General features: G+C 40.7%; 1 protein-coding gene across 1 annotated transcript; it reads left to right on the top strand.

Moving 5' to 3' along the window:
- pdk4 (pyruvate dehydrogenase kinase, isozyme 4) lies at positions 1-26,280 on the top strand. Its single transcript, XM_080009810.1, has 11 exons — positions 1-394; positions 1,138-1,279; positions 9,383-9,454; positions 10,031-10,215; positions 10,576-10,665; positions 11,260-11,337; positions 12,204-12,280; positions 12,393-12,491; positions 20,501-20,614; positions 23,620-23,733; positions 24,457-26,280. Exons 1-11 carry the CDS (start codon positions 277-279, stop codon positions 24,598-24,600), a joined length of 1,233 nt encoding a protein of 410 aa, XP_079865936.1. The 5' UTR covers positions 1-276; the 3' UTR covers positions 24,601-26,280.
- The last annotated feature ends 153 nt before the right edge of the window (positions 26,281-26,433 follow it).

The following is a 26,433-nucleotide window of genomic DNA, read 5'->3' as shown; positions in this document are numbered from 1 at the left end:
TATCAACAACAGTGCTCCCCGGTCAGCGGAGGCTGCCGCGTTTGTGCTTTTGGAAAAATAACGTGGAGGATGTTAGAAAATATTTTCGGATATTATTTCTTTTTTATTATTTCTCTTTTATTATCAATGATAAAAAAAAATAATAATAATAGTAACAATAATGAGGATTTAAAACGGAGGGCATTTAGGTCTGCCAGAACGACCATGCATGGAAGGTCACCCTGTTCCCGATTGATTGTCAACTATTAAGTGTTAGTATTTCATCCAGAGGGAAACATGAAGTTCGCCCATTTCTTATTAAAGAACAGCTCGATGGCCTCGATTCCCAAGCAAGTGGAGAGGTTTTCCAAGTTCTCTCCTTCGCCCTTGTCCATGAAGCAGTTCCTTGACTTTGGTAAGTCCTTACGGGTCTCTGCAAGGCGCTGCAACAGGCTGGACTGTGTGTTCCTGTCGGTCTGCTTACACCGTTTGATTGATTTTAATCAAGTGCATGTCTGTTTCTGGAACAAGGGGTGGTCAATATCAGTGGTTCTCAACCTGGGGTGCGCGGACCCTTTAGGGGTCGTTCATGAGGTTCAAGGGGTCCCCAGCAAATTGACCAGTAGTTAAATCTTACCATTAGAGAATGCTTGTCAACGACTGTTTGTGTATTCTACAACAATGACTGTTAGTTTCACTGTTATCTCCCTAACTATAGACAGGTATGGAAGTTTGGACTAAATCATATCAATGAAAATCTTCTCACATTTGGGCTCCCAGAAAACAAAATATTATGCTGAGGTCCGTGGCCAAATGCGCATCAAATTGAGGGTCCTTGATATCAAAAAAGGTTGAGAATCACTGGTATCCAGGCTTTTTGGATTAGATCTATTTTGATGTCATTTTCACTACAGACAGTATGGACATGTTTTCATCCTCCGCGTTCTAACTGCACTCTTCCATGCTGCCTCAGAAAAGTCCTTTCCATTGTGGTTCCTGTCATTTTCATTTCTGGTTTTCTAGGAAAAATGGGCTTTTCTTTTATTTCCTCCTCAGAATGGCGTCAAAGTTGAACCCAAGTTGTTATGTTGGTGTTTTGTTTTTTTTTGTTTTGTTTTAGTTTTTTTCTGACTGAGTCTCTTTTTTATGTGACTGTAGGCTTGGGCAATGCGTGTGAGAAGACCTCCTTTGTCTTCCTGCGCCAGGAACTGCCTGTCCGATTGGCCAACATCATGAAGGAAATTGATCTCCTTCCTGACAAGCTCCTGGGCACTCCGTCCCTGCAGCTCCTCACCAGCTGGTAAGCACATACCCCACTATTATATTAAATAAGCCCAACCTACTGTCCAACCCAAAACTAGATGTAGGGACATTCACTCCTGCCCGAAATAGTGCCACAAGATAAGTATCACAAAATAAAACTTATAATAGTGTAAAATTACATGTCTACCTGTTGCAGAAGAGCCATTCTGACATTGAATATTGGAACACACATTTGCAGACAGGCAGGTAATTTCCCTGATCCCAACTGATCAACAGTAAAATCACCTAATTCATATTTTTAACATTGTTAAACATTCTCATTAAATTTGGAAGGAAACATATGATTGTGGAACCTCACAATCGCAATCTGCTGAAAAAAAGTGTGATCAGGCTCTATCAGGTGATGTGAGCTCTAGCCCGATGCAATCTGACCTCCTTAGATACACTGGTCAGCCACAACATCAAAACCACTGACAGGTAAAGTAAATCACATTGCTCATCTCATTCCAATGCCACCTGTCAAGGGATGGGATATATTAGGCAGCAAGGTAACAGTCACTTCTTAAAGTTGATGTGTTGGAAGCAGGAAAAATGGGCAAGCGTAAGGATCTGACCGACTTTGACAAGGACCAAATTGTGATGGCTGTGACTGGGTCAGAGCGTCTCCAAAACAGCAGGTCTTGTGGGTGTTCCCGGTATGCAGTGGTTATTATCTACCAAAAGTGGTCCAAGGGAGGACAACCAGTGAACCGGCGACAGGGTCAGTGGTACTCAAGGCTCATTGATGCTCGTGGGGAGCGAAGTCTAACCCGTCTGGTCTGATCCCACAGAAGAGCTAATGTAGTACAAATTGCTGAAAAAGTTAATGCTGCTATGATAGAAAGGTGTCAGAACACACAGTGCATCACAGCTTGATGTGTATGGGGCTGTGTAGCCGCAGACCGGGCAGAGTGCCTATGCTGACCCCTGTTCACCGCTGAAAACGTCTACAATTGGCACGTGAGCTAGGACATATTGTGTATAATCACTGGGTGCGTTGCATTACATTTCACTGCATATATGTATGAAAGTACGTTTATGTATGTGACAAATAAACCTCTTGAATCTTGAATCTTGAATCTTGAGCGTCAGAACTGGAGCATGGAGCAATGGAAGAAGGTGGCCCGGTCTGATGAATCACATTTTCTTTGACATCATGTGGATGGCCGGGTGCGTGTGCGTCATTGACCTGAGGAAGAGATGGCACCAGGATGCACTATGGGAAGAAGGGAAAGCTGGCGGAGGCAGTGTGATGCTCTGGGCAATATTTTACTGGGAAACCTTGGGTCCTGGCATTCGTGTGGATGTTACTTTGACACGTACCACCTACCTAAACATTGTTGCAGACGAAGTACACCCCTTCATAGCAACGGTATTCCCTGATGGCGGTTGCCTCTTTCAGCAGGACAATACACCCTAACACACTGAAAAAAATGTTCCGGAATGATTTGAGGAACATGACAAAGAGTTCAAGGTGTTGACTTGGCCTCCAAATTCCCAATTTCTCAATCCGATAAGCATCTGTGGGATGTGCTGGAACAACAAGCCTGATCCATGGGGGCTCCACCTCACATCCTACAGGACTTCAACTATCCACTGTTAATGTTTTGGTGCCAGATACCGCAGGACAACTTCAGAGGTCTTGTGGAGTCCATGCCTCAATGGGTCAGACTTAAGAGCTGTTTTAATGGCGCAAGGGGGACCTACACAATATTAGGCAGGTGGTTTTAATGTTAAGGCTGATCGGTGTATGGTGATCAAATGAACTTTTTGCTCTCTTTTTAAATGTTTTAGGTCACTTTCTCTCTCACCTTTCCTGGTATCTGGGTGCTGTAGAAAGCAAATTTGGCGGCTAAACTGCTCATTGAAGTTAACTCTCTGGCCCAATGCCACTGAACCTGGGAATACACCATATGATGCTTGTACATGGATGAGGCAAACAGGTGCATCGGCTCCCAAAGCAATTATGGCCTCGGTGTCATGCCAGCCTTATTGTTGGGGTCTCTATCACCATGGTGACCGATATCATCTCCAACTCCATTCAAGTCCATGGAGTCAGTGCAGTATCGCATCCCTGAAAATTACATTTGGTTGAGGTAGGTCGATAACAGAAGAGAGTTAAATGACAGTTTTAATACCGTATAATGTGTTAGATGTGCATGGATACACTCACAGACAGATCAAGGGTCACTCAGGGACACTGTGTACATGGTGTTCCATGGTGAAAGGTGAGCGGGGTTGTAAAAGCTGTGATTCAGGTCAAGACATCAGCTCCGTTCTAATGGAGGTACAATGGCCCCTATCAATTTCACATCTAGTGACGTTCAAAGTCTCAAGTCTGGAGTCGAGGCACTTGTTGGGCGATCACTCTAAAGTTCTCATTTGTTTCCTTCCATGCTGACTTAAAGTCCAACTATTTCACTTACATCACCTTCCTTTCCCATCACCTGCTTTTAACTTTGCTGTTTACACCCTAGGGCTGCAACTAACAACTATTTTGATAGTTGATTAATCTATTGATTATTGAAACGAATAATGGACTATTCAGATTAATAATCGCACAATTACTCTATGCTCTTATTCGGCAATCAGCCTTTAAATAAAGGCTTGTGGTTGTTTTATGCATGTGCTAACTAACAATAAAGATGAATACTTAATCCAAAAACACATCTTTTAATGAACTTTCTACTGATACATTTATAAAAGACAAATAAAAATTCCAGTATACATTTTTTCTGTCAACATTTAAAACCAAAGATAAGCAAAGTAGCAGCAACTACAGCAGTTTTCCCTTCATCAAATAAATCAAACTATCTAAATTTTAAATAAATAAACAAGAGGGTGTGGATCGAAAAATGCATTCTTTGATTTGTGCATTGTGTGGTCCGCACTCTGTTGTCGACTAAAATGAATGTTTGCACCCTGCTGTGTTTTCCAGAGAGCATACGTAGAGTATGACGTATGAGTCAACAACCAAAAACTGCAAACTTTGCACTTATTGATTTTTTTACAAAGGTGTGTGTGTGTGTATGTGTATGTGTATGTGTATGTGTATGTGTATGCGTATGTGTATGTGTATGTGTGTGTGTGTGTGTGTGTGTGTGTGTGTGTGTGTGTGTGTGACTACATTAGGCTACATGTCAATCACAGATTTGTACTGAGATGGAGGAAAGTCAGCATCTCCACATGGTCTTGTGAGAGGCTTGCTCTCTTTTGAGAGCAGATATTCCTCGCTGCAGAGAAGATGCGCTCTGACGGGCTGGATGTTGCGGGATGTTGCGCTTGCCAGCTTTGATAGTGTGGGAAAACACCCCTTATTTTCCCTCCAACATCTGAGAGGGTGTTACTTTTTGGGTATTGCTGGTTCTGCAAAGTACACCTGAACCTAATTTGTCACCCTTTGGATCTTTTGGTCCTCCCGGGATTCCTCTTGAGACTGTCTGTGTCAGACTGATGGAGGTTATCCAGTGCTGATTTCGCCCCTCTGCCTGCTATATTGACCATCTGCTGTTGCTCATGCCCATTTATCTCAGTCTCCTTTGCTTCTTTGATAGCAAGGGCTTCAGCTGTCCCTTGCACCCTTGTGCCATCTTCAGCTGCCATGAACTTCAGCATTCTGAATCTTGGGTCAAGGGCAGCTGAAAGAACAGGGTTGTGTCTCTCTGCTGAGATAGTTTTCAGACTCCCCCATCTCTCAGTTATCCCCTTTTCTGCACTGGCCAAAAATTATTTTCCGGGCTCAACCCCTCTCAAGGCGAAGGGTGTACATAGACCGTTGCAGCCCTTTGATCAGCTGTAGAAGACATGAAAGGGTTGTGTACTCCTGTACACTAGGGTAAGGGGTAGCACATTCTAAAGGCTGCAACCCTTGTGTCAGCTCTTCAACCAGCACCTATTCATCTGGCTTTAAGTCTTTAAGTTGTGTACCTCAGGATCGGATAGATTAAGATTAAGGATTAAACTGGAAAAGCTTTAGCTTGTCTTTTATTGTCACACTGAGACCACATGCATTACGTGCATCTATGGCCGACACGCACACACACGCAATGGAGGCCGTGAAATGTCTTTTCCGCATTTTTCCCATTGAGGTGCTTCCTCCGGGGGTGCAGTCCAGGAGCGGTGGGCAGCTTACAGTACAGCGCCCTGGGACCAACTCCGACGTCCATGGCTGGTCAGACGATGTTTCTTGTGTATGTTTTCAGCGGGGGTTGTTACCATGTTATACGGAGGAAGCCCAGTGTGAGCACGGCGAGAACATGCAAACTCCACACAGAGAGGCCCCTAATCGGGAGATAACCCGCTGGAGCGTGGTGCCAACAGCACCCCAGGCGGGAATCGATACCAGGAACTTGTTGCCGTGAGGCAGCTGTGCAATGCACTGTGCCATGTAGAGTGGCGGTAACTTGCCAGCGCCAGTTCCAGGAGTCTCTACCATGTAGTATGAACTTTCCATCTTGGACTGACATCCTGGATGAGCTTATGTTGTGGTGTGCTCATTTGCTGCTGTTCCACCTTCAGTTTTGTATTGGCCAGCTCGCTTCTCCGGAAGTGTTCCAAGGTGTGTGTGTGTGTGTGTGTGTCCAGCACACTTCCAGCATTCGCATTTCTGCCACCATGTGGACCCATTGTCGTGAACTACTGCTTTTATTTTGGGAGGAAAATGTCAAATTTTGCTACCACCTCCTACAGCCATGGCATTATGTTTGCCTCACCTCGAGAGGCATGCTGGCAAGGTTCAAAGTCTTCATTTGCCAATCTTCACTGATGAAATGGTAGGACACACCAAGGTATGCCTCTGTTGCACGACTAGTCCAGGAATCAGCTGTCAGTGTGAAGGACCTTTTGACTTCTTTAATGGTTTCCTTTACCTCTAGAGACTTCAGAGGCGATTTTAGTTAACATTTTGAAGTGCAAAGACACAAACTGTACCGTAAACATTCAACATTATGTCAGTTTTGGATTTCTATTGGCATTATTGTGGCCTTTTTGTGCTTTAATCAAGATGAAATTATTGATCAGCGATCTTGTAAATTATTTCTCAATGAATTCTATGGTTATATCAAATAGAAATTGCTAGCGTGCGTGCGTGCCTGTGTGCACATGTTCATGCGTGTACTGTCGGAAAAGATGTTTGATATTTATTTTGCATCAGGTGAGTGAAATGAGTTCTGGATGGAAAGGTGTATTCAGGATTGAACTGCCTAATCATTTGTTGAAACCCTTCACCATCAACCATGGCAGAATTACTGGCACGGCTCCTCTTCAGACCGCGTTTGATGTAAAAATCCATATTTGTCAGGAAAAAGAGCAACATTACTCTTCTAAACTCCAATACTCCATCAAAAATTCTCCATTCTGATTCTAGAATCCTGGGTAGATATTGAAATGCACATGGAAATGGGTTCTAAATAAATGTTGCCCCGCTATATGTCCACTTTTACGTCTCCATGACAACGATGCAAGGTTTAGCGTTGTAAAGTTAGAGCACATTTGGAATGTGAACTGGATCTTTGTGAATAATAACCCTCACCTACCCTCACCAACAATTACATTTGTCTGCAACTAGTTTGGTCATCAATTTTTTTTACACCCTAACAATGTGGAAAAGTATCAGTACTTTTAATGGTGTCGAAGGTATTGTAATGATAGTATCTTCAATCCAAACATTCTGCGTCTAAGTAGGTTTTCAACCCAGTGTCTGAGCCAAAACTCCAAGACTGTTTTTAGATAACACAGATTTTTTTTTTAAAGCTAGGGAGAGATGTTGATACTCAAAGCAACATACCCAAAGCAGTATTTGACCTTTGAACGTCAAGCCTTTATTTATATTTATATATTTAACCTTTATTAAGAGTGTAATGTTCAATGGTACTGGCAGGTTAGAACCCAAAAGCACGACAAAGAGACGGACCAAACCGCAACGAGAGTTCAGTTTACTAAAGTCCACAGGTGAGGTCAAAACCGGGAGATCAGTCACGCAGGCAAACAAATCCAACAAGGGGCAGGCAGGGAATCCAAGGTACAGAAAGCAGGCGAGCAGGGTTATAAACAGGCAGGTCAGGGAAAAAAACAGGGCTGGACGATGCTGGACCGCTTGGCGAAACACACACGACAGTATGGCGGCGAACGAAGGGAAGGGGATTGGTATACAAGCAGGGGGACTAATAAGGGAATGGTCGCAGGTGAGGAGCTGGACGGGAAACATAGGTGAAGGCAATGAGATGACAGCATGGCAAGAGGGAGTGACAGGATCTGAAATGACAGGAGAGTGACATGGCATAATAACTAAAAACCCAGACGCAATAAATTAATATTTAGGAGAATTTGTGACAAAGAGAGCTAATTCATAGTGGAATTGGTCAAATCAGGTGCATTAAGATTCAAGATTCAAGATTCAAGAGGTTTATTCGTCACATACATATACATACTTTCATACATATATGCAGTGAAATGTCAATGCAACGCACCCGGTGATTACACACAATATGTTCTAGACTGAACACAGTAGCTACCTAAGAATTTGAACTTGACCAACTAACTGATTCCTAAAAGTTAATGCAGAAAGTTGAATGCTAAAGAATAAAATAAGAATATTTAGAATAAAATAAAATAGGGTGGGGGTACAGAATAGATAAAGGGAATAGGCTTATGTATATGGGATAGACTTGTGTATATGGGATAGGCTAATTATGTATATACAGATATGTGAATTAAAGTGGCATGTGAATACAGTGAGGTAGTGTTTGTGAGATATACAGGACAGTATACAACAGTACGGCGCAGCAATATGGTAACACCGAACAATCCAGTACAGTGATGCAGTATGCGGTACAGTATGCTATATACAGTACAGTAAGGTAGTGGCTCAGTGAGGACCCCTGGTGAGGTCAGCATTGACAGTTGTTATGGCTTGCGGGAAAAAACTCTGTCTCACTTAGATAGAGCTATATCCCACGGGTAGCGGCAAAAACAGCCTTTTAGGGCAGTGGCTAAAGCCCTATCTTTATGCATATGATTTTAACAAAAGATTGCCTTGGACTTTTGCTCTTTTTTGATGCATTTTAGTTCTCTACCAAAAAGCATTTGCAATATTTAGTTTAACTCCCTGAGCACCTTCTCCATTAATTGTTGGCACTATGACCCTTAACACCAGTATAACTGGTATTGGAAAAAACTGTATTGATAAGGGAGCAGTATCAGTCCTCAGCTGATGTGATGAAAGTCCCATTTATTTGATAGTGATTTAAAGGTTGAACTAGGTACTTGTTCAACCTTTGCTCTTATGTTCGTGACTTTGTGTTTGTTAGGCATTGGCTGATTGCCCCTCACACACACACACGTGCTTCTCTTACACTCCCTCATGTCTATATTTGGCATTTTTGCATTCTTAACCCCGCTGTGAAAATTCTCTTTTCCCATTGCCACCTAAGAGTCAGACATTCTGCACCGCAGTGTTGTTTAGACGTGGAGAAGATAAAGGTCTTGGGAAGAGGTTTTTTGGAAACCTCCAGTGGTATGGCATAGTCATTTGAATTCATTTGAGTCATTTGACCTATCTATCTGTCCGAGAGCAGACCATAGTCAGACTGCTGAAGGTCAGCCGAGGGACAGTGTGGGCCCGTCGGAAAGGCAGCCGCTCTCCCAGCGTCACCCTTCACCCAGTTTCCCATAACAAGAGACAGAGCCAGAGCCGCTGCAAAGTCAGTTCCTCATGCTCTGCTCTGGCCTACATACACTGACGCTTAAATAAATAGAGCTAATGATCACACTGAGGGGATGTAAATCAGTTATTGTATTAATATACCTATAATAAGTGTTATAAGTCCAATAGGTGTCCTCTTTCCTTGCTGAAATAGTGACTGAGTGTCCTTTTAAGCTGTATTTTACATCCACAAATCCCTCTACCGAATTAGATGTTGACATTTTTCACTCACTCCCACATGAAACGTCTTTATGTAAGTTGACCACAGCGCAGAGCCATGTTTATGATCTCGGAGGCTCTAGTCACTGGCAAGGGTTTGAGTCGAGGGAATTTACTGAAGTGTAAGTATTTTCCGTAGGGTCCAGTAAATTCATTGTCTGTGTTTTTTATGTCCACCAGGTACTCGCAGAGCCTCTTGGAGATTGTAGAGTTTTTGGAAAAGGACCCGGATGATAAACAGGTCCTGAGCAAGTGAGTCATCTACAGTACACACGCACACACACACACACACACACACACACACACACACACACACACACACACACACACACAAACATGTTCCAGACCCAGCAGCTTTCTTGCCCAGGCCTGTGTTTTCACTTTTATGTTTGGTATGTGGGTGCCTGCACTCTATATTCTCACACGTGAGTACAGAACATTTTAATGTTTGTGTGTTTACCCATGCCCTTAAAGGTGTAACAATTGATAATTTTTTCGAAACATTAAAGTATCATATGACATAACAAAAGGACTTTCAAACTTATATTCTCTGTGTTGATAAAAGCTCAATCCAGCTATTGGAGCCATCCATCCATCTCTCTGGACAGCAACTCTCTTTTGTGGCAGTAGAAAATGGGAGGCTTGTTTTTGCATAAAAGAATGCAAAGAAAGATCCTTAGTTAGAGTGTAGTGTTCACAAGATGGAGAGCCATCTGGGTGGCAACGGACTTGACTCGTCTGATCAGGATGTAATAGACCACCGCTCTCTCTAGTGGACAAAAATCATATTTCCAATCCCTTATCTCTGCCCTACCCTCCCAATCCAAGGTTCACAGAGACGCTGTTGAATGTGAGGAACAGGCACAACGACGTGGTGCCCACCATGGCGCAGGGCGTGGTGGAGTACAAAGAGGCCTTCGGCGTGGACCCTGTCACCAACCAGAATGTCCAGTACTTCCTGGATCGCTTCTACATGAGCCGCATCTCCACGCGCATGCTGATGAACCAGCACAGTTAGTATAGCACTCGGTGGCGAGCAGTGAGTTAAACCCATGGGCCAGCATGGGCATTCACCCCCCCCAAAAAATAAAATAATAGAATAAATTGGCTAAATTCAATAAGGCTTAAGAATTAATATCCAATAATAAACCTCTGTATCAACAATTCACTCTCTGTCAAAAATAGTAAATTGTGCAAGTAATACCTTGCACATTTGTTATGGCTCATGGTATCAGTGTATATTAAGCATATTGTCCATTGCAACTCCCTAGTTATGCCTTTATCGATCTGAATATCCTTATCAGTGATTCCTTGTTTGTACACCGGTATGTGTGTAAACTACCAAACTATGTTGTGAACACCTGTTTTATTAGCGCTGATCTTCGACGGCAGCGTGAATCCAGCTCATCCCAAACACATCGGCAGCATCGACCCCAGCTGTGACGTGGTGGAGGTAGTCCAAGGTAATTCCAACACCACCCTGTTTCCCTCTCTAAATATACTGTATACTATATATAGACCTCTCATTTAGATAAGGAACTGTACACACACACATGCGTCAGTCTAGAAATGTGTTATCTTTTTTCCAGTTTGAGGTTAGGGTTAGGGTTAGGAATAATAACTAACAGAAAAAAAGAAAGAAAATGGAAATATAAAATAAACCTAAAGATTTACAAGAAAATAAACAAGAAAATAACCCTATAATATACAATATTCAAGAAAATGTTGGAAACATACAATAGACCTAAAAAAATAAGAAATGTTAAATATTGGCAATATACAATAAAGCCTAAGCATTTACAATAAAATAAACATAAAAATAAACAAGAAAAAGAATCCTAAAAACAATAGAAAAGAAAGAAAGAACATGTTGGCAATAAATGACAATAAACCTAAAAATTAAACTAAACAAAAAACCTATGTATCAGGATGAATTCACATAATGACAAAATTAACTAATTGTGCAAGTTTACATATACACATTAATCATGTGTCTTTAAGTCTTTAATCCTGACACTGTGTGTACTGGAATCAATAAATATACTTTATTTTTTCAGATGCCTATGAGACTGCCAAGATGCTTTGTGAACAGTATTACCTGACCTCCCCCGACATAAAGATCTCACAAGTCAACTGTAAGTCTCCAAAATGTAACATTGAACAAGAAATCCAGTTTCAAATTCCATATAGTTCATTTTTTACTAAACTGTTTTACTTTTCCTTCTCTTCTCTATATAAAAGCATATACAGTATGATTGTTATTTTTGGGAAGGATAGTGTTTGTTGCAATCCCTGAAATCAGGCCGTCTCCCAGTGAGGAGCTGTTGGTTTAGCCGAGGTCTGGTGCGTCTGCTCAGCAGCAGCTCGGCTAGTCAGCGCTCCAACGTCCCAGAAACCAGAGAGAGTCTTTGACCAACATAGCTCCTGCTTACAGAGGATTTGTTCCAGTGCAAACAAATTGATAACTTGGAAAAACAGTGTGTCACAGGGCGTCATTGCATTTAAATCAAGGTGTATGTAAATGAAGGAGGGAGAGGAGCTCTCCATTTTTAAAATGTGGCAATGTTATGTTTACAATATGTGGCTACATAAAATATAGAGTAGATCAAATTCTAATTCCAATGGTTTTAGAACAAAGCAACATTTTGAATCATGGAGAATGACCACCACCCTCCATGATTCAAAATGTTGCTGCACTACACTAAGTTGGACATCTGAGGATGATACAGGAGAGGAAGAATATGGAGTGTGAATAGAAAGTTGGATTTCCTCTAGTTGGTTATTCCCAGTGCCTAGTTCTACAGGGTGTCTGGTCTCCTCCCAGCAGCTGTCTGAGCAGTGAAGTATTGTCTGTAAAACACACAACTTCCCAACACTAACTGGCTTACCTTTCAACTAGGATATTTTGTCAGGCGGTTAAACATTTACACAAGAGACAGGCGAAGCTGATTTCCTTTTTTTTTTTTTTCCCCCAAATGATCCAAATGATGATGTTTCACAGCCAAGGACCCAAGCCTGCCTCTCCACATTGTCTACGTGCCATCCCACCTCTACCACATGCTGTTTGAGCTCTTCAAGGTGCCGGACACATACCATATGGCTTATTTTGTTAGACTGTCCGTTGACACACTGCTAACCACCAAAATGTAATTACGCTCAGTATAACGTGCCTTGTCGCGTTTTCCGACAGAACGCCATGAGAGCCACGGTAGAAACCCACGAGTCCAGCCTGACTCTGCCGCCGATCAAACTGCGAGTTTCCCTGGGGACGGAAGACCTCACCATCAAGGTACAACCAGGACACCGGAGGACAGATGGCAGCACTGCGCATAGGGGCTCAGGTTGCTGCTACATTTTAGTGCATCTTAGTGTTCGGCAAACATGTGGTGCTCGGTCACTGTGTACTGTATATGGCGTTACTGCACTTCATGTTTTGTGTGTGGCCCCAAATATCAAAGACCGGGAAGCAAGTTTGTAAAGATTGTAAAAATGGGACATTTCAGAAATTATTTTGTCCTTGATTCCTTGAATAAACCCAAGACACACCGCTATCCTGTTCACTAAAAATGTCACAAACATGTATAAATGTGCTATTATTATGGCCTACTAGTTAGTGATGCAAAACTTGTGTCGTTTCTTGATGAATTTGATGTGTTGATGAAGAAGGAGTGACCGCTGACGCTGACTTGAGTAAAATAATAGGTTTATTACAAAAGAACAGCATCAGACCAGACTAGAACGTCCAGGAGAGAACTGAGCCAGATGGATTCTCTGCCGGATGAAACTCGGGCAGGTGCTTTTATGTTTAACCAGAGACAACGTTGACCATCTGATTCCCCTACATCGGTCACCGTTCACATTTTCACCTCCCTTATCACCGGGACCCCTGACAATGGGCTCTCTCTCTCTCTCTCTCTCTCTCTCTCTCTCTCTCTCTCTCTCTCTCTCTCTCGACCCCTGGCACCGTCTGTTAATAATTATCTTATACAATGGGTACTGTCTTGGGACGCCACATATTCCAAGACACCTCATATTTCCCCCCTTCGAGTCTACGCAAAGTCTTGACAGAGATAAGTCATTGAACTTACGACGTTAATTGGCTTAATAGAAATCACATACTAACAAACAAACTGATTATAATATACCCTTCTGAACATGCTTAGTGTGAGAGCAAAAAACCCATCTGGCAGCTTCCTTTCTTAGTTCTTTCAACAAACAATCAAGACAGGAAAATTCTCTCACCGTTCCTCTGCCCCAGGCAACCACCAATTGCATTCCAAATCAATTAACCACAAAGAAGAAAGGTTTAGAAAACTGTACAAGATGTTGCATATAAATGCATACATTCAGAACCTCAGAAATAAATCAAAAATTTTGTCCAAAGTCAGGCTGGTCGACCCATCGGACCTTCCAAAGAAATCGAAACTTCAAAGAAAACAATACTAAATCAAAGTAATATGTCTTGCTAAAAATATCTACTGTAGCATACAGACTTTTCATCAATAATACAGATTACATTGTAATAAACAAACTCCATTATTATAAAAACCTGCGTAACACATATGTATGTATTGAACTTTTGCTTTTTAACACCCTCAATCTTCAATGCTATTTCACTCGACACTCCTGATCCTCATTCAGGGTCTGCCGTCCATTTTCATCCTCCATTTTTGAATGTCCATGTTTGAGTGTTCAAGTCCATTAGGCTGTTAGGATCTCCGGACACAGCCGACCTCCGACTGGTCCTGAAAGAAAAAGTCACCAGCCAGTATCTTGCACACACATCAAATACAGTATAATAATTTCACTTTTGCATTACACTTTAACATTATTCCAATATATGATTAACATTTCCTTTTCCCCCCTTTGTCCATGCATTTTCTCAGTTAGAAATAGACTTGAGTCTATGACAGAATCAAATATTCAGAATGGATATTTCTCTACTAGTGTTAGCTCCTAACTACACACCATTAATGCCAACGGAAGCGCCTCTACCCAATTCCGTCCTGTATGTTGACAAATTTTAACAATGCGAGTTTTCAGCACACCATTACATTTTTTCACAAACACCTTGGCTTTGCAGATGATAAACAGCTCCTAGACATTGTTTAATTCCCAATTTTTGCTGAATTAATTTTACTGTTTTATCCACAAACTCTTTCCCATTATCTGAAGATATGCAATCTGGAAGTCCCCCCCTGCTTATGACCTCACAACACAAAAACTTGGCTTGGCAACTGACTGATCATCACGCTTGGTTGGACATGCTTCAGTCCACCATGAAAATCTATCCATGACAACTAACAATTATCTTTTACCTCCTACACGTCTTACCATGTCAACAAAATCCACAACCAACCCACGCATGGGATCGGTCGGAGTTGGAATGTGACCGGGTGGACTCATCACACCCCTCCGAACATTGTTTTTAAGACCGATTGTACATCTGCCTATGACATAATCAATTTGCTCAAGCAAGTACGGTGCCCAAAAACCCTACTCTTTCGTGATTTTTCTTCTTACCTCCCCCCTTGCAACATGGGCTAACCCATGTGCTTCCTGAATCATCAGACCTAGTAGATCGGGGGGTGCTACCATCAGTCCTTCATGATTTCTCCACAGACCAGTAGAATCTTGTGTGGCCCCTCGGTCCAACCATAATTGTTTATCTATGGCTTACGCCGCTTCTTGCATCGAGATCACATCTCTGAGCGTGATTTTATCTTCCAAGTCCACTTCATGGGTGACAAGAAGAACTTTGCCTGCTTTGTTTGCTCCTGTAACTGCTTTAGCAGCCTCATCTGCTGCTTTGTTACCTTGAGTAACCCTTGATGTACGCAGCTTCTTCCATCATTTCTCCTATATGCTTCTGCTCAAATCCTTCAGCCACCATTAAAGTCATATGTGGCACACTTTTCTCAATGTTATGCTCTTTATCAAGATAATCATCAGTGTTTATCTTCATAGCTGCTCCTTTACTTCCTCATTTCACCACCAACAATCCTCTTCTTTTGGCTGCTCCTGTTAGGGGGCGTCGCAGTGCATTATCTACCTACAATACCTTCTGTTCTGCGCATCTATAAATCTTCTCTTTGGCCTTCTTCTCCTCATTCTTCTTATCCACCAACTGTATTTGGTTGAGTTTTCTTAGAGTCTCCTGGTCTTGTTCCTTCTGGTCATGCTCCTTTTTCCTCCGCTTTAGCCCACATCCGTCTGACTGCTGGGTCGTATCCACCAATAGCTTCGTCCGAGTCACTCACACTCTCTTCTCCTATTTCAAGGCTTCTGACTTGTTGTCTGCTTCCCAATTGGTTCCTCCTCTTGCTATTGTTGGAGCTCGGATACATCTTTATGGTTGTTGTAGCCTTGCCCATCTCTATTATTTGCTCATCCTCATCTTTGAAGAGATAGTTGCCCTCCGTTGTCATCACTGGGAGCTGGAGATAAACATCAGTGAACTTCACCTCCTTCTCATAAGGCGGGGGCTTCTTTACAGATGCTGTATGTGAGAAGGGTGCGGTAATCTTCTCCATCAATTTTTCTGCTCCATTTTCATTTTTCTTTATTTCTTGTCTACTTTGTTCTCTTTTTTCTTTTGCAGCTTCGAACCATGTCTGTCCCTCCTTTACGAACAGCTGCAGAATGCCAAGTTCTGTTTGTCTTTTCTCTGTGTGTCTCTTTCCTCTTTTTCCTTTCTTTTGATTTACTTTATATGTAGACACAAGCACCTGCATTGTTTTAATCACATCTGGGTTAAGAGTTCCTTCAGCTGGCCATGGTTGTTCAATGTCAATCCACCGCTTGCTCCATTTTCCTGATATTTTTGCAATATCTTTAATAAGAGGATTATTCTTTCGCACTACATCAATAGGAGTGATTACTTTTGTAATTTTTGTATCCATTTATTTTATTGTAAATCAAATTGATTTATTTAAAAATTATTTATAAAGCACCGTATAATCACACTCAACCAAAAACAACTGAATTTACCAACCACAAAGGAGACCAATAGCTTCCCACTTATGAAAGCAACTTCACTTGTTCATGATCTGATACATCTGATCATACTCAATTATCTTCAATGTTCACTCTCAAAACAGCCTCAATCAAGGTAAACCATACTCAGATAATGAAACCAATATTCACAGCACCCAATAGTATTTAAATCAAATCAGTTTTTCCGCATGTGATCAATCAAATCAATAATACTCCGTTAATTAGGCGAATGCCTTGATTAGTCAGTCCGTTGCCAAGTCTCTTACTAACTAATTGCAAACGCAATATAAGAAAATAACTACTGTAAGCCTATATGGGAAAACAAGCAATCATGTTGGTTATAACTAGATGTACACACATAGGTAAATGCAGGTGTCTATTGAAAAGAGTTTGTGGATAAACCGCTCTGGCATTATTCAACCTGGATTCAGAATTCTTATGCGCTGTCATCCGCAAGCTTCCAGTGTCTGTGAAGAACTGCCAGATGTCTTGTCATCTGCTTCTTGGATGATCCAATTCAGACACATTCCATCTTCTCTGTCTTTCCCCCAGCTTTCACTCAGCAAAGTAAAAGAGAGGAAGAAAGAAAAAACAAAAAGAACAACACAAGAGTTTAGTGTCTTAAGACCACTCCAAATTCTTATACATACTATAATACAATTCAATGAGACATACATTATCAGCTTTTTTATTTGTTGCGCATTTGAAATAAAGCTATGTTTACTTTTATTCATACGAACCATTTAAATCTAAGGAGTACATTAGTCAATCTGATATCACCTCTAATTAATTTTTTTGTCTTCTATATTCCTATATAATTTTATTTCATTTTTATTTATTTTATTTTATTTTAATATTAATTTATTTATTTTCTTCTATCACACTAAGAAAGGAGAGAGAGAGAAGGGTTCTTCTTCTCCGCCCCTCTTGTCAGGGTGAGTGGACTAAGTTCCACTCTGTATGACGTACCACCCCTTGCTCCACCTCTTAAATTTAGACACAACTTCCAGTTTGCACTGGTCGTCAGCGAGCGAACATCCTGTTTTAGCTCCCCTAGGCCGCGCACAGTCATAAATCAAAGCTGGTTCCTTTCACTCATCAGCCGAAACACAAAAACTCTTCTCTTGCATCAAAAACCCAGCTTTTCCTTCTATTTCACCGAGACTATCTGCTCCTTTAACCAACAGGACTCACAGCAAGCACTGTCACACACTCCAAGCACAAAAAGAAAAAACTCACAACCAAACAATCCACAAATCCTACCCATAATTCAGAGCAGGAGATTTTCTTTTCTTTTCTGAATGTGTACATGCATGTGTAGGCAGACTGTTTCTGGTGATTCAAGTCCTTCTCTCAAGAAGGCGCATTTTGTCATTAAATATATAAAGTCCTGTGAAGGTTCATATCCTTTATCAAATGTATAAAACTTCCTTGAAAGAAAAAGGCTCGTATATATTTATCAAACGTCCTTAAAGAAAAAAGCTCATATATATTTATCAAACGTCCTTAAAGAAAGGCTCATAATCTTTATTATCAACTTTACAAAGTCCGCAAACAGGCCAGCCTTTATTACATTACATTACATTTAGTCATTTTGCAGACGCTTTTATCCAAAGCGACTTACAATTGTCAAAGACCGACGGACACAGCCATCAGGAGCAATTAGGGGTTAAGTGTCTTGCTCAAGGACACTACAGCATGCTAGCAGGAGGAGCCTGGGATCGAACCAGCAACCTTTGGATCACTAGACCACCAGCTCTACCTCCTGCTCACCACATATGTATACCTATTTATATTCTTATATTCCATATATTCTATATATAATTTATACATATATATGAACAATACACAAATCTCTTCACACCTCTTTAGCTGCGGCACACTCCCACACACACACACAGGCACAATTACACCCCGAAAGGAAAAAGACATGTCTGTCCTGCAGCACATCAGATTCTCCAAAAACTTCAACAGCACTTAACTTAATACTTTAATGTCGACTCATGTATACTTTTCCAATTTCATCAAGATTTTCCCTTTGGCCAGATTTTCAAATTTTCACTTTGGCCAAACCTTAAACAAATTATCCTTTTAATCAGATTCTTTCAGTATGCATGTTCAATGTGCGCTCATTCTCTTAGGCTGGTTCAGCCCTGCTTTTCCACATTTTTTTTCCCAAACTTTATTTTTCATCTTTTAAGCCTTTAACTTGTAACTCTTTTTACTTCACTTTTCATCTTTTTCATCTTACCTTAGGCTTTTGACTTTTATCTCTTTTTCACTTTACTTTCATCTTTTTCATCTTCATTCATTTCATTTTATATTTAGTCAATTCCCCTGGCCAGGGTTATTTCCTCTTTGTTTTTCCTACCTAGATTTGACTATATTGTATTTTCATTCGGCCAACTTTCACACAGCATTTAATGTACACATGTCTTATTGTTTAAGGAGATACCTGTCTTCATTAATCTTGCATGGTTATTTAAATAACTTGTTCTGCCATTCTACAATTACTTTTTACTTCAACTTTCTCCACCTCTTTTAAGCCTTTAACTTTTACTTTTAACTTCATCTTTTATTCCTCTCATCTCTATTCTCTATTTCAACTTAATTCTCTTTTTCTTTGTTATTATTTTCTTATTCCCCTTATTTACGTCTTTTACAACTTAATAAACCCCAATTTAGACGGAAACTCACTTCACACATCAACACATCATCTCCATCTCCGCACAATCTGCTCTTTTCAGTGCAGCCTATCTTCACAAAACACTACCGCTTCAAGAACCACACACAGCTAAATTTTTGAGAGGGCACTTACCCTGAGAGTGGTAATTCGCTGTAGCAGGCAGCATTGGCAGATGAGACCCAATAGATCCTAGTTCGTGACGCCACTTTGTAGTTTCTTGATGAATTTGATGTGTTGATGAAGAAGGAGTGACTGCTGACACTGACTTGAATAAAATAATAGGTTTGTTACAAAAGAACAGCATCAGACCAGACTTGCCTAGGACGTCCAGGAGAGAACCGAGCCAGATGGATTCTCTGTCGAATGAAACTAGGGCAGGTGCTTTTATGCTTAACCATAAACAACGTTGACCATCTGATTCCCCTACATAGGTCACCGTTCACATTTTCACCTCCCTTATCACCGGGACCCCTGACAATGGGCTCTCTCTCTCTCTTGAGACCCCTGGCACCCTCTGTTAATAATTATCTTATACAATGGGTACTGTCTTGGTACGCCACATATTCCAAGACACCTCACTCGCAAACATATTTTTTTCATAGCGATCAAATCTTTTAAATGACTCTGGAGTCTGGAGTCACTTGGGTGAGTGAGTGAATCTTTGACTCACAAACTGCAAATAATTACTGAGGACTAATTGTAAGTACAAGGCAACAAAGCTCAAGGAATTTTACCAAATTCAATGAAATTATCGGAAAATCAAACGCTTTTAATGAGTGACTCGAGTTGAACCAAATCTTAGCTTGCCAAGCTTGTTCTGATGAACACAGAACTGCTATTCTGACTGGAACTGATGAATTGGATGAATTACTGCAGCCAATTTTAATCTTGCAACACAAGAGCAAGTTTCTATGTGACCCACCGCAGCAAAACCTGCATTGTCGCGCAATTCTAAAATCACTACGAGCCGCCAAATAAGTTGAACAAAGGAAAATCAGATTTTTTCAGATTTTTGTTCCTTTGTGGGGTTTTTTTAATCTCTCCACATAATTTCAAAGCCAAGTTTGATTTATAAATAGAAGATAAATGTTAAACCGTGGAGTTAAATATTCCCATTAGGTTACATGGGGAAATGCAGTTCACTTACCGAGACGCTGAACCGCACTGAACAACGCCGACCGATCGTTTCTTTTAAAGCAAGCGTCCAGGTGAAGATCATTCATCCATATTCCATGTGATGTGAAGTCACAATGTGAAACCGTTTTTATAGAATTCAACCTTTAAATCTTACGTGTTTTATACACACACCTAGATTCATTGTTGTGTAAGCGGCGTAACACGCAAATAAGAAAGGTGACGTCACTTCCATAAACGAAGACGCGGAGCCTTCGGAAAACTTTGAGGGTGATTATCTCAGAAACACAGTTTGCCGCATCCTCGTCATTAACAAGTCAAAGCTTTTAAAATATTTGCTTGGTTCGCACAAGTGACACCTTGTTTTGAAGCTCTGATTCTCCACTTTCAAATGACGTGGAGAAAAACCTAAAATCTGCGGTGGGTCACGTATTTCTTTTTTTATGGAATTTAAAAAATGTCTTCTTTTGTGCTACTCGCAGATGTCTGATCGAGGAGGTGGGGTCCCTCTGAGGAAGATCGAGCGTCTGTTCAGCTACATGTACTCCACGGCCCCCAGTCCCGTCCACATGGACAACTCACGAAACGCTCCGCTGGTGAGTGGGACACACCTTAATTTACTGATACAACTATGGAACTACAGAAGAACTCACAGGCAAAAATCACGAGGACAGAAATTCCATTTGGCACGTGATTTGACCGTGACATCTGTTGAGTAACTCGTGACCCCGTAACCAATGGTAAACTATTTTCTAATTGAGTCTCAGACGGTGGTAAATTCATTGTTTTACAAACCAGAGAGCGCTCGGCTGCATTTCTTTGGGTCACTCTGTAACGCTGAGCTACAAATTAATGGGTTGAGTGGTAAATGTTTCATCCATTCTCCATGGTCTTGATTTTATGTTTTTAACTAAAACCTGGTTAGACCAATATGACAGTACAGCTGTTTTTATCGAGTCAACCACTCCCAACAGTTGTATGAGTGAAGCTAGAGCGCATAAGAAATGTGGTGAAGTTGCCATTTTGTTTGATGACTCTGTTAAAGGCAAGCAGATATCTTATTGGAGTTTTTGCTTCTTTTGAACATGTGGCTCTTCAATTGAATTCCTCCTCTCGAGCTATGTCCCGGAATATTTATAGGCCACCTAAATACTGTGCAGCCTTTTTTGATGACCTGGTTTAACTGCTGTCTATAATCTGTATTGACTTTGGTAATGTAGTTATTGTTAGTGATTTTAACATCCATGTTGACAACCCCCAGGACAGAAGGACCAAAGAACTTTGTTGTGTTTTTGATAACTATGGACTGACTCAGCATGTGACAGAGCCCACACACAACAAAAGGGCCACACTCTGGACTTAATCATCTCCAAGGGTCTGAACATTTCTAAGGTCATGGGGACTGATGTTGCCCTCTCTGATCATTCCTGTGTTTCCTTTGAGAGTACTATCTTCCTGCACACAAATGTTCAAACAAATTCGCAAAACGGTTCTGAAAGCACCAGTGAAATATCTATTCAGGTTTTCTCTTTTGGGTCTCAATCACTGAGCTTTTAGATAATTTCCACTCTTAAATTACAAATGTTATTGATGCCATTGCATCCACTCAGATGAAGGTGGCCTCAAAAACAAATCTCCATGTTCATTACGACATCTATAAAGAGAGAGTTCGCATTCATAATTTGGAACTGAGAAATGCAAGGCGCTCCTTCTTCTCTGACATCATCGCATAAAAACAACATTAATGCATGTTCCTTGTTTGCTACTGTTAACAGAACAGCAAACCCTCCTGTGTCAGTAGCCTCTGAACTTCTATCCACCGGGGCCTGCAATGAATTTGCCCCCATCTTCACCATATCACCATATCAGTTACAGGAAAGGTGCTGTCCCTGTGTCCACTAAAAATCAATTCAAATACCATGATGCAATTGATCCGATCCACCATAAAAGCTTGGAGGACATTATGCATCTTATCTTAAATCCTCCACCTGCTGCATTGATATTCTGCCAGCAGGCTTTTTCAAAAATGTTTCAAATTGCATGTCCTCAGATCTTCTACAAATTGTCAACACGCCTCTTCTCTCAGGTTTCTTACCACAGGCCCTGAAAACTGCATCATCAAGCCGCTCTTAAAAAAGAACAATCTAGACACCTCACTAATGAACAATTATAGGCCCTTATCAAACCTTTTTAAGTAAAATCATTGAAAAATCTGTTTAACATCCACATGCTCCCACTGGCTCGGATTATGGAAAACAACAAAATATGTTACCATAAATATGCAGACGACACACATTTACATGACCATATCACCAGGGGACTATAGTCCAATACAGTCACTGAGCGTAGTGTATTGAACAAACCAAAGATTGGATGTGCCAGAATTTTCTCCAATCAAACAAAAACAAAACTGAAGTAATTGTTTTTGGAGCCATGGAAGAATGATTAAAAGTCAGCGCTCAGCCTCAATAGGTAACGTTAAAAACTACAAACCAAGCCAGAAATCTTGGTGTAGTCATGGACTCTGACCTAAATTTCAACAGCCACATTAAAACAATTACAAAGTCAGCCTACTATCACCTTAAGAACATATTAAGGATTAAAGGACTTATATCTCAGAAGAATTTGGAAAAACGTGTCCATGTATTCATCTTTAGTAGACTAGACTACTGTAACGGTGTCTATACAGGTCTCCCTAAAAGATGGATCAGACAGCTGCAGTTGATTCAGAACGTTGCTGCTCGAGTCCTCACTAAGACCAAGAAAGTACAGTAGATCATATCACTCCAGCTCTCAGATTTTAACACTGGCTTCCGGTCTGTCAAAGAACTGATTTCAAAATACGACTGTTGGCTATAAACCACAGAATGGTTTAGGGCCAAAATACATTTATGATCTTCTGCTAGAGTCAAAACTAAACATGGAGAAGTGAGGTTCAGTTTTTACGCACCACATATCTGGAACAAACTCTCAGAAAACTGCAGGTCTGCTGCAACCCTCACTTCTTTTAAATCAAGGCTGAAGACTTTTCTGATTGCCGCTGCCTTTAACTAAACCAAATTTGCGGCTTTTGATTCATTTCTTGCACTGCACTGTAACTTTTATGCATTATTTGTATTCAATTTTTTCAACACTTTTACACTCGCTGCATTAAAAAGGACTGGATCCTCAGGCAAATGTCAAGATCGTGAGGAAATCCACGGCTTGGAGTCACGGTCAGAGTCAGGAGATCTGCGCTCTGGGTAGCAGATCTGAATGACACGTCTACCGAAGGATGTGGCTTCGTAGCGGCTGGGCCGTGGCTTCGGCCGTCTAGTGGTGTTTCCCTAGACACATGTTTGGAACATGTTTAAGTGAATACTAGTGACCTACTGTATTATAACGGCTTCGGTCTGTCTGAAACTATTCCAGATAACTGAGTAAAACGAGGTCTCTCTGATTCATTTCTTGCACTGCACTGTAACTGTAATTTTTTTTTTTTTTACTTTATGCATTCTATGTCCTTTTTTTCTTTTTGCACTTTGACATCGGGTCAGTCAATGTGTTAGGAGTTGATGCGTTGGTACAGTATAATGTCAAACTGACTGTTTTTTGGATTCAGGCCGGTTTCGGCTACGGCCTGCCCATCTCACGGCTCTACGCCAAGTATTTCCAGGGAGACCTGCAGCTCTACTCCATGGAGGGCTACGGCACGTCAGCCGTCATATACTTGAAAGTAAGAGACCTTTTACTTCAGTAAATGTATGCATATATAAACTACACTGTAAAATATACTTTAAGCATTAAAAGTAAAAGTATTCAGTGCCCTGATATAGAAGAGCCTATAATAACAGACCATGCAATCTAATGGTTCACTGGATAGATGGATGGATAGATGGATGGATGGATGGTAAACAACAATAAACCAGAAAAATAAACTTAAAAATAAACTATGAACATTAACAATTTGGCAATTTACAAGCAATTATAATACATTCATATAATAATAATAATAATAGTAATAATAATAATAATAATAGTATTAAATTAAATTTTATTTAATTAAAAAAATAGTAATAATAATATAAACAACTATATCTAATATATAAATCTCTATATCTATATCTAAATATACTGTAAATTCTGATTGGGGGAAAAATAACTAAAGTAATTTGATGTCATGGAGGAAATGTATCTGAAACTGAAGTATATAAGTAACTTAAGTATATTATACCTAAGTACAGACATTTGAAGATTTTGCTAAAGTACAGCGACAAATTACTTGTATGTTTACTTTCCACTTTTTTAATTTTTCTACTTTACTACGGCAGTAATTGGAAAGAGTCCCCAGCCCATATGATGTTCAGGGTGACTTGTCATGTGATTCCAGTCGGAAAACACAGCGACTGTTGTTTTCCGTCGACGGTGCAACTGACCCCGAGCTCCTCTGTCCCCCCAGGCCTTGTCCTCCGAGTCGGTGGAGAGGCTCCCGGTCTTCAACAAGTCCGCCTTGAGGCATTACCAGACCAGCACCGAGGCAGACGACTGGTGCATGCCCAGTAAGGACCCCAAGAAACTGGGCAAGTACGAAAGGAGCCAATAAGACGGGGGAAAAAAAGGAAACGATTGAGCCAGATTTTTGCTTGTACTGCAGTACCCATGTTCGCCACCAGGGCCAACCATCCTGGACCTGGAGGTTCAAGATTCAAGGTTCAAGATTCAAGAGGTTAATTTGTCACATACATATACATACGTTCATACATATATGCAGTGAAATGTCATTGCAACGCACCCGGAGAAGGTTCTTCAAGGTCCAGCATGAGCTGTCAAGAAAACCACGCCCACCATGTTTCCATGAATTCTAAAAAAGGAGTTAATAAACACTCTCAAGGCTCTAGTCCACCCCATTTCACACTTCATTACAAAAGTCAAATCGGTAAAAAGACAAACAGTTGTTTTTTGTTTTATTGTTTTAGCGTTTTTCCTTTCTTATAACCACAAACATGTTAACCTAACTAAGCAGATGGTTTTAAAACCTTTTAGATGTAACGCGTATAGAAGCCATAATCTGGGTAAGTTATCCAGTATATCCTATTAAGTCCCACTCAAATGATCAATTTCTATGCATATGCAAAATGTGGCTACATGTTTCAGTGCGTTACTGTTTTGTTTTTATTTTTAGGTCAAACTGGCTCTCAACCACTGAGTGTCGCCTCGAATGTCTAAAAGGTTTCAGTGGGCGCTCTCGGAGGATACATCGTGCGTGTATGTATTTCACGGTTTCTCAAATCTCTCTTAGGGATGATTCTAATGTTAATACCTATTGGAACAATCTCATTCCTGAGTCTGTGGTTATCACTCGGTTAACAAAGCAAGGCTTATTAACATTGTATACGGTTCACTTTTGATACCAGAGCACTTGGCGAGGTACAGCGTATTAACTGTACATGTGGAATATTTTACAGATGTATTGAAACATCTTTTGGGGCTCCTGCCAAGCAGGGTTCCGCTTGCATCCGCTTAGAATCGCACAACGGATCTCAACATGCTGGAGTTAGCTTTATATTGGTGTCGCAACAGGAGTGTTTTCATAGGAACGCAGTTTTAGTTTTAAGTGGCGTTTCAGAAAAATCATACTGTGCCTTATTTTCACACTAAAGTAGATCAAATGGACACTAGTTCTGTATTACTGTTATTTCTAACGGACTGACTACAGTGTCGATAAATATGTTTTTAAGTGTTTGATGGCCCAAGTATATTGATGAATTGTAAAGGAAAAAAAAAACAGGCCAGTCTGTTATTTGTCAGTTTGAACACCTAGTGTGCACTGTCATTTATTTATTTGGAGACTCTTGTGTGTCCCTTCGTAATGTCTCTGCGTGTGTTCAAGCCTTCTGAAATGTGTCTCCGGCATTCATGCTTTCACCATTGCTTCTTGACGTGTAAAATTATTTAATGCTCACAATGAACCAACTGATGATGATGATGAGGATTTATTTTGTTTGGCTTCTTTTACGCCTTTAGGTCTATAAACCGGATTCAGCATTAGGGGTAGGTTTGGGAACATCCTTGATCAAACTTCCACTTTGTGCAATCGCCACTACCTTCCACTTATTCTTATTCAGGACAGTAGTTGACAAGGACTGTGTTTTATTTTTATATCAGATCAGAAATGTGTACGTGAGGTTGTTGGAGGAGTGGTGCATGTGACAACCTGAGAATGCTGTTTGAAGAAAAAAAGAAATAATAATGACATTAAAGATGGCAGAGGATGATAAAAGACGCTGGACCGTTGTCATTTTTTTAACTGTTAGTGTTTCACGATGAAGAACATTCCTGTTGAACAATATTTTGCAACACTGTGAAATGTGAAAAGGCCTGAGTGAAAACGAGCCCACGGCACTCAAATGCAACATTTTCAGAATCCATTCAGAAT

The sequence above is a fragment of the Zeus faber genome (assembly GCF_960531495.2).
Source record: "Zeus faber genome assembly, chromosome: 1".
Lineage (NCBI taxonomy): Eukaryota > Metazoa > Chordata > Actinopteri > Zeiformes > Zeidae > Zeus > Zeus faber.
This window is presented reverse-complemented; position numbering and strand designations above follow the sequence as displayed.